At 29.1% G+C, this 12364-nt stretch overlaps 1 protein-coding gene across 3 annotated transcripts; it reads left to right on the top strand.

The window, feature by feature from the left end:
- The first annotated feature begins 358 nt into the window (after positions 1-358).
- On the top strand, positions 359-9954 carry LOC137825702 (AT-rich interactive domain-containing protein 2-like). Of its 3 annotated transcripts, XM_068631440.1 has the most exons (5): positions 359-635; positions 3565-3695; positions 5574-6558; positions 7013-7064; positions 9712-9954. In XM_068631440.1, exons 2-4 carry the CDS (start codon positions 3651-3653, stop codon positions 7042-7044), a joined length of 1062 nt encoding a protein of 353 aa, XP_068487541.1. In that variant the 5' UTR covers positions 359-635; positions 3565-3650; the 3' UTR covers positions 7045-7064; positions 9712-9954. The 3 variants fall into 3 exon arrangements, with proteins under 3 accessions (XP_068487541.1, XP_068487540.1, XP_068487542.1); XM_068631439.1 differs by lacking the exon at positions 9712-9954 and having other exon boundaries at positions 7013-7215; XM_068631441.1 differs by lacking the exons at positions 3565-3695; positions 9712-9954 and having other exon boundaries at positions 360-635; positions 7013-7215.
- Positions 9955-12364: the final 2410 nt, after the last annotated feature.

Here is a 12364-nt window from a genome sequence, read left to right as displayed (position 1 = left end):
AAAATAATAAATATATATATTTTTTAATATTTTCATTAATTAGTTGTTTTTATCATTATGATAATAATTATAATTTTTAAAAAGTTCTTAACTGCCTATATTAAAAATAATAATAACTGTTTTTAATGTACTTATGCTAAACATTATCACTATTTCTATAACAATTGATAATTTTTTATGATATTAAAATAAATTTTAAGAATAAGATAAAATAATAAATTGTAAGATATAACATCAATATTAAGAATGTTTTATAATTTTGAAAAACAGTAATTATTATTGAGATTTTTGAATATTTGTTAATTATTAAAATTCTCACTAGTATCCTTATAAATACCCAAAAAAGCTTTAGAGTTTTAGGGATTCTACATCATTGGGATCAGCCATAATAACTCTCTGTTGGACTCTAGTCATTGGAAAAGCAAGAGTCACCCATTGCCACAGACTGAGTCGGTTAGGCTTTAATTCAATCTTGAAACCTTCAACTTTACCTACTTCTATAAAATCCTCTATAAAATCTCCTTCAAATTCTCAAAGACTATAATTTCTCACCGTCTCTCTTCAATTTCTGCGACGACCACCATTGTTCTTCGGAAAAGCTTCGATGATGATTTGATTATGCCGTTCATCACCAAGTATGTTTATAACATTTAGTTTTGTTTTAAATTTTTATTTGCATAATATATAATATGTATATTATACTAGAATATTAGGTTCTGTGTTTGAATTTAGTATATATTTGTTTTTAGATATTCCTACAGTAATATTTGTTTCATTGAGGCGGTGATACCATTTTTTAGCTTTATCCATAAATATATGACAGTAGTATATTTTCACAGATTTGTTATAACCAGTTATAACCTATTCCTTTGAGAATGGTAGGATTTTATTGATCTATTTTATACATATGCAACAATTGTGTTTTCTTTTTGTATATCTTTAATATCTTTAAGAGTAATGTCTTCATAGATTTAAACTCTCAGGTGTAGCATATTTACAATTTTGTTTTGTATATCTTAGAGTTATGTCTTCACAGATTTAAAATTTGTTTTGTAAGATGTAGCATATTTACAATTTTGTTTTGTATATCTTAGAGTTATGTCTTCATAGATTTAAATTTTGTTTTGTAAGAGTAGTATTTTCTTAGATCTGAAATGTAAGAGTGGTGTTTTTTAGATCTGAAACGTAAGGGTGTTGTCTCTTAGATCTGGAACGTAAGGGTGTTGTCTCTTAGATCTGGAACGTAAGGGTGTTGTCTCTTAGATCTGGAACGTAAGGGTGTTGTCTCTTAGATCTGGAACGTAAGGGTGTTGTCTCTTAGATCTGGAACGTAAGGGTGTTGTCTCTAAGATCTGGAACGTAAGGGTGTTGTCTCTAAGATCTGAAACGTAAGGGTGTTGTCTCTAAGATCTGAAACGTAAGGGTGTTGTCTCTAAGATCTGAAACGTAAGGGTGTTGTCTCTAAGATCTGAAACGTAAGGGTGTTGTCTCTAAGATCTGAAACGTAAGGGTGTTGTCTCTAAGATCTGAAACGTAAGGGTGGTGTCTCTTAGATCTGAAACGTAAGGGTGGTGTCTCTTAGATCTGAAACGTAAGGGTGGTGTCTCTTAGATCTGAAACGTAAGGGTGGTGTCTCTTAGATCTGAAACGTAAGGGTGGTGTCTCTAAGATCTGAAACGTAAGGGTGGTGTCTCTTAGATCTGAAACGTAAGGGTGGTGTCTCTTAGATCTGAAACGTAAGGGTGGTGTCTCTTAGATCTGAAACGTAAGGGTGGTGTCTCTTAGATCTGAAACGTAAGGGTGGTGTCTCTTAGATCTGAAACGTAAGGGTGGTGTCTCTTAGATCTGAAACCGTAAGGGTGGTGTCTCTTAGATCTGAACCTTAAGGGTGGTGTCTCTTAGATCTGAAACGTAAGGGTGGTGTCTCTTAGATCTGAAACGTAAGGGTGGTGTCTCTTAGATCTGAAACCGTAAGGGTGGTGTCTCTTAGATCTGAACCGTAAGGGTGGTGTCTCTTAGATCTGAACCTTAAGGGTGGTGTCTCTTAGATCTGAACCTTAAGGATGGTGTCTCTTAGATCTGAACCTTAAGGGTGGTGTTTCTCTAGATCTGAACCTTAAGGGTGGTGTTTCTCTAAGACCTGAACCTTAAGGGTGGTGTCTCTCTAGATCTGAACCTTAAGGGTGGTGTTTCTCTAAGATCTGAACCTTAAGGGTGGTGTTTCTCTAGATCTGAACCTTAAGGGTGGTGTCTCTCTAGATCTGAACCTTAAGGGTGGTGTTTCTCTAGATCTGAACCTTACGTAAGAGTAGTGTTTTCTTAGATCTGAACCTTACGTAAGAGTAGTGTTTTCTTAGATCTGAACCGTACGTAAGAGTAGTTCACAGACATGATAGGAGTACCGCGTTTCCCAGACATGATAGGAGTACCGCGTTTCCCAGGCATGATAGGAGTACCGCGTTTCCCAGGCATGATAGGAGTACCGCGTTTCTAGACATGATAGTTTTCTAGACATGATAGGAGTACCTCGTCCCCATACATGATCTGTAAGAGTACCTCGTCCCCATACATGATCTGTAAGAGTACCTCGTCCCCATACATGATCTGTAAGAGTACCTCGTCCCCATACATGATCTGTAAGAGTACCTCGTCCCCATACATGATCTGTAAGAGTAACTCGTCCCCATACATGATCTGTAAGAGTAACTCGTTCCCATACATGATCTGTAAGAGTAACTCGTTCCCATACATGATCTGTAAGAGTAACTCGTTCCCATACATGATCTGTAAGAGTAACTCGTTCCCTTACATGATCTGTAAGAGTAACTCGTTCCCTTACATGATCTGGAAGAGTAACTCGTTCCCATACATGATCTGTAAGAGTAACTCGTTCCCATACATGATCTGTAAGAGTAACTCGTTCCCATACATGATCTGTAAGAGTAACTCGTTCCCATACATGATCTGTAAGAGTAACTCGTTCCCATACATGATCTGTAAGAGTAACTCGTTCCCATACATGATCTGTAAGAGTAACTCGTTCCCATACATGATCTGTAAGAGTAACTCGTTCCCATACATGATCTGTAAGAGTAACTCGTTCCCATACATGATGTGTTAGAGTAACTCGTTCCCATACATGACCTGTAAGAGTAACACTTTTCCATACATGATCTGGAAGAGTAGCGCGTTGCTAGATAGTTTCCAAATCTGATCTAAAACAGTAACAAACACGTTTCGAGATCTAGATTCTTTAAAAAAAAGCAAATATAAAAAAACAAATATCTCTTCTTTTACATTAAGAGAAAGAATATCACTGATCTAAAACAGTAACAAACACGTTTCGAGATCTAGATTCTTTAAAAAAAAGCAAATATAAAAAAACAAATATCTCTTCTTTTACATTAAGAGAAAGAATATCACTTTTTAATATTTAAAAATATAATATTATGTGTTTTAATCCATTTTTTATCCTATTTTTTTTTATGACATTTGTTTATTTTTGTTTGGAGGTTTCTATTTTTTTTTTCATTTTTAGTTATCCATATATTTTTTTGACTTCAGACAGATATAAAAAACAAGATTTGGGGTTGAAAGAATTTGATTTGGAACCTTGCCTGCAATCATTCCATTAAAGACTTAAAACTCTAATGGACAAGATGGACATACTTTTGAATCCTAATGCAAAATGTGTGGTATGTAGTCTTTCATCATTTTACACTGTTTTGCTTTGTACTAGCTATTTTATAGAACCTCAAGGATACTTTATACATATTTGTAAAATGTTAAATGTATTATTGACTTTTTTTTAAGTGACCTAAAATACATAAAAGTCTGACCTATTATTTATCATAAAATATTGATTTATAAACCAATTTTTGTATCCTTTTAAGTATGGTTTGTTTAGTCAAAATGTTTAATAAAAAAATAATAATATATAATTTTAATACATTATTAAAAATTGAACATGATAATAACGTAATATTAATAAAAAATATATTATTTGTCTACCATATTTTTTTGAATTAGACTTCTATAAAAATCTAAACCTGACTTAATTTGGACTTTGTAATTTTGTCATGTATCCATGCTGGTAGTTTTTGGAGGATTTCTTCCGTCATTTTCTCTTGTACCCATACTTACAAATATTGAAAATATATATTTTGAGTTCTACAATCCTGTAGAGTATAAAGTTATTTTAATTGTACAATCTATAATACACTTATAATTCAGGATGTGTAATTTTTAATACAAATTTTAAAATATAAATTTTGTATTTTAAATTATATAATCTAAAATACAAATTTGTATTTTAGATTTTACAATTAAAAATATATAATTTAACTACATTTGTGTTTTAGAATGTGCAATTTGTAATACAAATTTTATATTTTAGATTATATATTTCATAATACAATTTTTTTATATTTCAAAATTTGTATTATGAAAAATTTGACTTTTAAATTATATAATATGAGAAGTAATTGGATTTTAATTACAAAAAAATTTAATGACAAATCTCAAAAAAATAATTTATATATTTTTTGAAGTATGGGTGTAGGAAGAAACATAGAGCTGCAATAAGAAATAATCTAGTTTTGGTTCTATTTCTATCCCTTTTCAAAACTAATACAAAATATTAATATTAATTTATTATTTTTTTTATTAAACATGTAATTTAATCAATTATATTCATTTAGAATTTTTATATCCTAAATTTTTGTACATTCATGTATTATTTTTTAATTCTGGATGTTAACTTACTAAAATTGGCAGTGATGTATTATATTAGGTGTTATGATGTACTTATTTTAACTTTTATACTATAAATGTTAATAATCAATAAAATAATATTTTATTTCAATTTTTTAATTTTATAAAGTTCTATTTATTATTATTTGTAATATATGACTTATTTAATTAATATTATTACTTTATTAGTGTCAGTTTGACACTGTTTAAACCCTGTAGTAATGTATTGTTGATATGTTAAACTATATGTCTACTTTTATAAAAATAAAAAAGTGTTATTATGAATTTAAGTCAATTGGCAAGATTATTATGGAAAAATAATATTATTAAGAGTTTTAATTGTACTAAAACCTTAGTGCAATTCTTTTAGTACTAAGTTTTAACTTAATATTTAAATTTTACTTTAGTAACAAGTAGGCTTTTTAAACAATAGAAATGAGTAAATTTAACTCTTCTATGACTTTAATTAGAAAACTATGACATCAAATTTTTAAACAAATAAAATCATATTTTAAAATACAATTTTATTATTTCTTTTCTTACTTTGAAAACAAAATTTTGTTTTAAAATTAGGTTTTTTACATTAGAAGTGTGTTTTTAAACACTGGTCGTTAAATAAATTAGATAACTTATTTTAAATCTATTTATTTCTTCCACTCATTAAAAGTTAGTGTTTTAAAATACAACTTCTTTCTTATAATTTTTAAAAAAATAAATACTTTTTTTTTTTTTTGGAAATGTAAAATACCACAAATTTTGTTAGAAGTCTTTCATCCCTTAATAGTTTTCTTCTTATTGAAAAATTGTTCTCCTATTTTCAGAAGAGGAAATTTGACCAATATATGAACTGTCATAAAATTGCTGTTCTTGGACTTATCACTAGAGAGAGATGTTGTAATGAAAATGGCATCCTATATGAGAAAGTAGAACCTTGCAGTGATTGTAGTCAAGGTTGTCCTCACCTAGGTGTCTTTGATGCCTTTGTTGAAGGGTCAAGCCCAATGAAACAACAACCTTTGAAAAAATATAGTAAATGTTTGTTGACTACTACTAAGTATATTAGTAGTACAGAGACATCAATGAAGGAGAAATCAACTATGAAATTTTCAAAAGCACTAGAACCATTGCTCAATGGGGATTTTGACAATTCAGATGAGAAATCACTTTCTCTACACTCAGAAGATGAAGATATGGAACTCAATCAGACACAAAACAACTCATTGTCAAATGATAATGAAATTCCAAGGCCAGTTATTCCCATTGGACCTCGTTTTCAAGCTTATGTTCCTAAGTGGGAAGGCTCACCAAGTGTAAGATGTTATAATAATGATGATTTAAAGTGGCTGGGTGTTCAAGTTTGGCCAATGCCTACTATTAGTGAAAACATTACAAAAAGTATTGGGGAAGGTAGGCCTCACTCATGCTCCTGTAAAAAACCAGGATCAGTTGAATGTGTTAGACTACATATTAGTGAAGCAAGAGAACTCTTGAAATTGGAGATTGGTGCAACATTTTCAAGTTGGAAGTTTGATGAAATGGGAGAAGAAGTTTCAGGGTCATGGACCTTAGAAGAGCATAAGAAATTTGAATCTCTATACAAATTAAATACATCCTCAAATGCCAAAAAATTTTGGAAGTTTGCCATGAAACACTTTCCATCCAAATCCTTGAAATGCATGTTAAATTACTATTATAATGTACACATCCCAAGACGTTTGAGTATGGAGACAAGAAGATCCTTGCATGAAGTTGACAGTGATGATGATGATCAAGATGAGAACTTCAATAAAAAGGATTCATTGACAGGTATAATAATAGTTAATGTTACAATATGTATAGATACATTGGCAGGTATAATAATAGTTAATGTTACAATATGTAGATAATAAATTTTGTGATGTTATAATGTCATATATGAGTATAATCATTTTGATTTTATTCCTTCAATTTTTTTAGTTTTTCTAAATTTTGAAAGTTGTAAAATTAACCTTATTATATGTCACTACATGCATATAAATAATTTCTTGTATTCACACATGAATTTTTTTTTTTTTTATAAAACTCATGATAGACATGTGTGATTATATAAAAATTGTTGTAAATTTTTTTATATTGTTTGTTAATATGAATATTTTTTGAATTTATTTTAATGTTATATAATGTTGTTTGTAGTATTTAAATTATATACATAACTATGATTTACAATGATTAGAGGAAGTCAAATTATTATATAATTTTGGTGCATCATTCTTATTTACAGGTAGGAGCTTCTTATCACTTTATCCTAAATGAGGACTTTGAATTTGACATAGGTGAGAGCAACCTTTAGACTAGAGAACATATAGTTTTATCTAAGTAAACCTTATTTAAGGGTAAGTTTCCTCTTTGTATGAACTTACTACTACTCAATTTTGAGGATGATAATAACTTTTTTATTTAATATATTATTAAAATTTTGGATGATTTTTCATCTTTTTCCTATTTCTCTTTAATTTACTCACTTTGAGATAATAATTTGAATTACTTTTCAATTATAATTGAAACAGTTAAGATTTGTCTAAAATTTTGAGAATGGTTTATCAATTATGTTAATCTATATTAGTTAATTCTAGGTATTGTTATCACATGCAAGAAGTTGGATAACACGTATGTGATGTTTTTAAGTAATATTATTTTTGTTCTAACTTTAACAAAAATCAAAACACCATAGGCTTGATGTTCAAAACTTAAAATGACAACTAAATAAAAAAAAAATTGTCTTATGTTTCTAACTATATGATCCTTCTTCAATTTCAAAACCAAATATAAAAGAAATTGTCTTATGTTTCTAGCTATATAACCCTTCTTCAATCCCAACATAATTGTCATCAATATTCAATGGAGCATATCCCTTCTTTCCGCTTTTCCTTCATATAACTTTTGTCAAAGTTAAGTAATTTTTCGAACTCAAAATCAGAGTTATCATGCAATTCATTCTCAACTCCAATTTGAATCTTCTTTTTGCCCTTCCTTGTTGGAGATGTATAAGTATAATCATTTTGATTTTATTCCTTCAATTTTCTTTAGTTTTTCTAAATTTTGAAAGTTGTAAAATTAACCTTATTATATGTCACTACATGCATATAAATAATTCCTTTGTATTCACACATGAATTGTTTTTTATTGTTTTTTTCATGATAGACATGTGTGGTTATATAAAAATTGTTGTAAATTTTTTTATATTGTTTGTTAATAAGAATATTTTTGAATTTATTTTAATGTTATATAATGTTGTTTGTAGTATTTAAATTATATACATAACTATGATTTACACTGATTAGAGGAAGTCAAATTATTATATAATTTTGGTGCATCATGTTTTATTTACAAGTAGGAGCTTCTTATCACTTTATCCTAAACGAGGACTTTGAATTTGACATAGGTAAGAGCAACCTTTACACTAGATTACATATAGTTTTATCTAAGTAAACTTTGTTTAAGGGTAAGTTTCCTCTTTGTATGAACTTACTACTACTCAATTTGGAGGATGATAATCACTTTTTTTTATTTAATATATTATTAAAATTTTGGATGATTTTTCATTCTTTTCCTATTTCTCTTTAATTTACTTACTTTGAGATAATAATTTGAATTACTTTTCAATTATAATTGAAATAATTAAGATTTGTTCTCTTTAATTTACTGTGTAAAATTTTGAGAATGGTTTATCAATTATGTTAATCTATATTACTTAATTGTAGGTATTGTTATCACATGCAAGAAGTTGGATAATATGTGATGTTTTTAAGTAATATTATTTTTGTTCTAACTATAACAAAAATCAAAACACCACAAGCTTCATGTTTAAAACTTAAAATAACAACTAAATAAAAATAAATAAATTGTCTTATGTTTCTAACTATATGACCATTTTTCAATCTCAAAATTAAATATAAAAGAAATTGTCTTATATTTCTAACTATATAACCCTTCTTCAATCCCAACATAATTGTCTTCAATATCTAATGGAACGTATCCTTCCTCTCCACTTTTCCTTCATAGAAACTCTTGACAAAGTTAAGTAATTTTTCGAACTCAGAATCAGAGTTATTATGTAATTCATTCTCAACTCCAATTTGAATCTTCTCTTTGCCCTTCCTTGTTGGAGATTAAGTTGTAGCTTTTTTAGAAACATGGGAAGATCCAATGAAAATATCACTACTACTTGATGGTTTCTTTCTTTTACTAGTTTTTTTTGTCTCTTATTGGTTCTCAAACACTTGAAACTTCATAAACAGTTTTCCAATTAAGAGGGTGATCATCCTCAAAAACCAACTCATTTCCCTCTATTCATTATTATTATCATCATTTACTTGTCTCACTACATATCACACCCTTCAACCTTCAATTTCATTGAGTACAATAGGATTTATTTTGTTTCTAATATTGTATCTTTGAGCAAGTTGTTGGCTACACTTTAAGTAAACCAAATCATGCAACCTTTTGTGCTCCAACCTATCTTTTTCTTTTAATGAATATGAATTATGAATAAGTAAAATGTAAATTAATTTTTTTTTTTACATTCTAAAAATAATAATGAAATGAGTTATGTTATAAAAAATAGTTATGATTTGTTTAAATATATTCTAATTGTGCTCAAAGTAATATTGATTATTAGTTTTTGTAAGTTGAAAGTTGTGTATCCACAATTCTTCCATATTTTTATAAAAATAAAATAACTTCGAATGTAACATTATATCATATAATTTATACTTAATGCAATTTGGAAAGCGTTAGTGTGTTACATGGGGTTATAGTCTTCTTTGATTTTTTGACAAAGTCATCATCAAAGAGTTCAATTCCACCCTTATAACGAGGTAACCCAGTTAAAAATATTTGTTGCACGTTTTTACTTGACACCAACCTTTTGATGCAAGCATACAATCCAGTTTTCACTTCCAAATCATATTCTATTTTCAGGTTGGAATAATATAACTTTGAATTCAGAAAGTGACTAGTTGTATGCAAAGGAAGATGAAGTTGACATCTATTATCAATGATTGTAAATACATTCTTATATTTATTTTCATTGTTATTAAATGATTTTATTATTGTTTCTTTGACTTTCTGCATTACTTTGTATATAAAATCCATAACTACTTTTCTCTCTCCATCCACTAGACGAAGTTCATAAATAAGAGGATTGATGACTTTGAGAGTAAATACGACATAATTCCAAAATAAATGCATAAGAACAAATTTTGTAGTTTCATTCCCCTTAACTTCCTTTGACATCTTGTTCTTGCTTCATTCATCTGAAATAAACATTTTTCTCAAATTTTCCTTCTTTTGATACAACCTTTGTAATAAACCTTGTAACCGCATGTCTCACCAATTTCTTCATATTTATAAATGGACTTAAGGAAACTAAAATGGCTTTATATAAATCCAACAAGACTAATTCCTCTTTGAATTGTCTACTTTATTAAAGGAAGATTTATGATTTCTTCAAGCATTAAATTTATATAATGCAGCACTAGGAGTCCCATAGTTTTTCTCTTGTCTTCACAAATTTAGAACCATATCGACTTAACAAACATTGTCTCTGTAAGGAAGCTCACTAAAAATTTAATCAAACATCTTTGCTTCCAATTAGTCATCTGACATGATAGAACAAACATGCTTGCTCCACGGCAATTTATGATCTTCAACAACATTTTAGTGTACTCAACTTCTTTTTTAAGAAGTGCAACTCTAATTTCATGGTATGTAGGAACTAAAAAATTAGGTTTATAAGCATCTATGATAATCATATATTGAAAACTCTTTAATTTTACAAGGTTGAATGATAAGCCTGCTTAATATCAAAATTGAGTAATGTATTGCTGTACTAATGCCTTCAAACTTTTGTCACATGCTTCCTTCATACTAGCTTGCCTTAGTTGTTTTTTCTTTCCCTTCTCTATTCCAACATTTGGATTTCTACACAACATATTCATTGGTCTTTTTTTGCACCAATATTTATCCCTTTATCATTACTGGCAATGAAAATTTTAACTTTATCTTCAATCTCGATATTATTATAAGTTGCTCTATATATAAAATTAACAAAAGAAGTGATCCCTTTCTCTTTAAATAATTTCCATAGTTTTTCTCTTACATTTTTTGGAACCTTGGTGCAAGCAACCACATTGTCCTTTTTTTCCATCAAGTAACTCTTCATTTCATAACTTTTCCACTATAATTACAAACATTTGTATTTAAAATTGTTTCATCCAATGAATGGCAATGTTTTCAGCCTGGATCACTTATGTGGGGGATGTTCTTGAAGTGTCTTGTTCATTGGTCATTATGGGTTCTAGAAAATAGGAATATTTTTCAAAAAATTAGTTATGGTGGGACGAAGATGGAAGTGGAAAAGAGAAAAAAAAAAGACAACAAGTGAAAATATAAAATAATTTTGAAGAAAGGAAATCACTTGATAGGAAACAGTGGTAGCGGGTGGCGGGGTAGTGACGGTTGTAGGAAGCAAGTGAAGTATCAGGAAATAAGAAAATATTAAAAGTTTGGTGTGAATTAGAATTATTGGAGTGCAATACTTATAATATTTTAAATAGGTCAAGTAAGTTCCAAATAAACCTTGTTTAATTAGGGTTTAAATTAATATTGTTGCTCATTTCTTCTTATGGTTATGTATAACACTTCTCCAATCACTTAATTTGAATAATTAGGGTTGCAATGAGTTGGATATTTAAAATGATCTAAGTAAGGTCTAAATATTTGAATTAGGTTTTATTTATGGGCAACCTCCATCACTTTTATACGCCGCCACCATCATTTTTCGACACAACATCACATCTAATTTCTTCATTTTCTGCCACCGTCATAGCTTGATCAAAGTGCACTGCTGCTACCATCACAAATCTCGTGTCGCAGCCGTTGTTAATATATTTAATTTTCTATTTTAAATTATTGGGCTTTGTTTGTTTGACCCAACTTTCCTTTTTCTGTTTCAGCTAGGTCTTAATCTTTTTCTTATATATACATCATGTATTTTACTCTCTAATATACAAGTGAATAAAAGTTTCTTTTATATTTATTTTTCTCTACAATTAGGGTTCATCAAAACCTCTATTTCTTCATTACGATTACGTGCGATTACATACGCTACATTAAAGCATCACATCAAACAAGGAATATTCATCTTCATTTACTATAATATGGTATCAGAGCTCTTCGAATGAAGAGTTCTGTTGCGCTTCTCTCTGATTTTTATTTCCTTCTTTGCTGTTCTTGGTTATTTTTTTTTTCTGTTCTCTTTCAAAATCTTGATTGGTTTTAAAAATCTTTTAGACAATGTTTAATGAAAACCCTAGTCTTCATAGTCTTAATAGTAGTCACACTATTACATGCAATTTTTGTGGTAAATATGGTCATACTGAGGCTGTTTGTTTTCGCAAAGTGGGTTTTTCTTCTGGTAATGTTAAAACCTCAAAGTTTTCTTTTACTAGAAAAGTCTGCACTTTTTGTAATCGTCTTGGCCACACTGTTGACACCTGTTATAAAAAGCATGGGTTCCCTCCTGGCTACAAATTCACCAATTGGACATCCCAAGCCAATAATATGATTACTA

This window comes from Phaseolus vulgaris, chromosome 8 (assembly GCF_000499845.2).
Source record: "Phaseolus vulgaris cultivar G19833 chromosome 8, P. vulgaris v2.0, whole genome shotgun sequence".
Lineage (NCBI taxonomy): Eukaryota > Viridiplantae > Streptophyta > Magnoliopsida > Fabales > Fabaceae > Phaseolus > Phaseolus vulgaris.
The sequence above is the reverse complement of the archived record's forward strand: the minus strand, read 5'-3'. Positions and strand labels throughout refer to the sequence as shown.

What these genes read in the sequence shown, in the direction of transcription:
- LOC137825702 (XM_068631440.1), top strand. Translation starts at nt 3,651, where the DNA reads ATGGACAAGATGGACATACTTTTGAATCCTAATGCAAAATGTGTG. An exon ending in ATCCTAATGCAAAATGTGTG is followed by an intron (nt 3,696 to 5,573) that starts GTATGTAGTCTT and finishes TCCTATTTTCAG; the next exon opens with AAGAGGAAATTTGACCAATA. An exon ending in TAAAAAGGATTCATTGACAG is followed by an intron (nt 6,559 to 7,012) that starts GTATAATAATAG and finishes TCTTATTTACAG; the next exon opens with GTAGGAGCTTCTTATCACTT.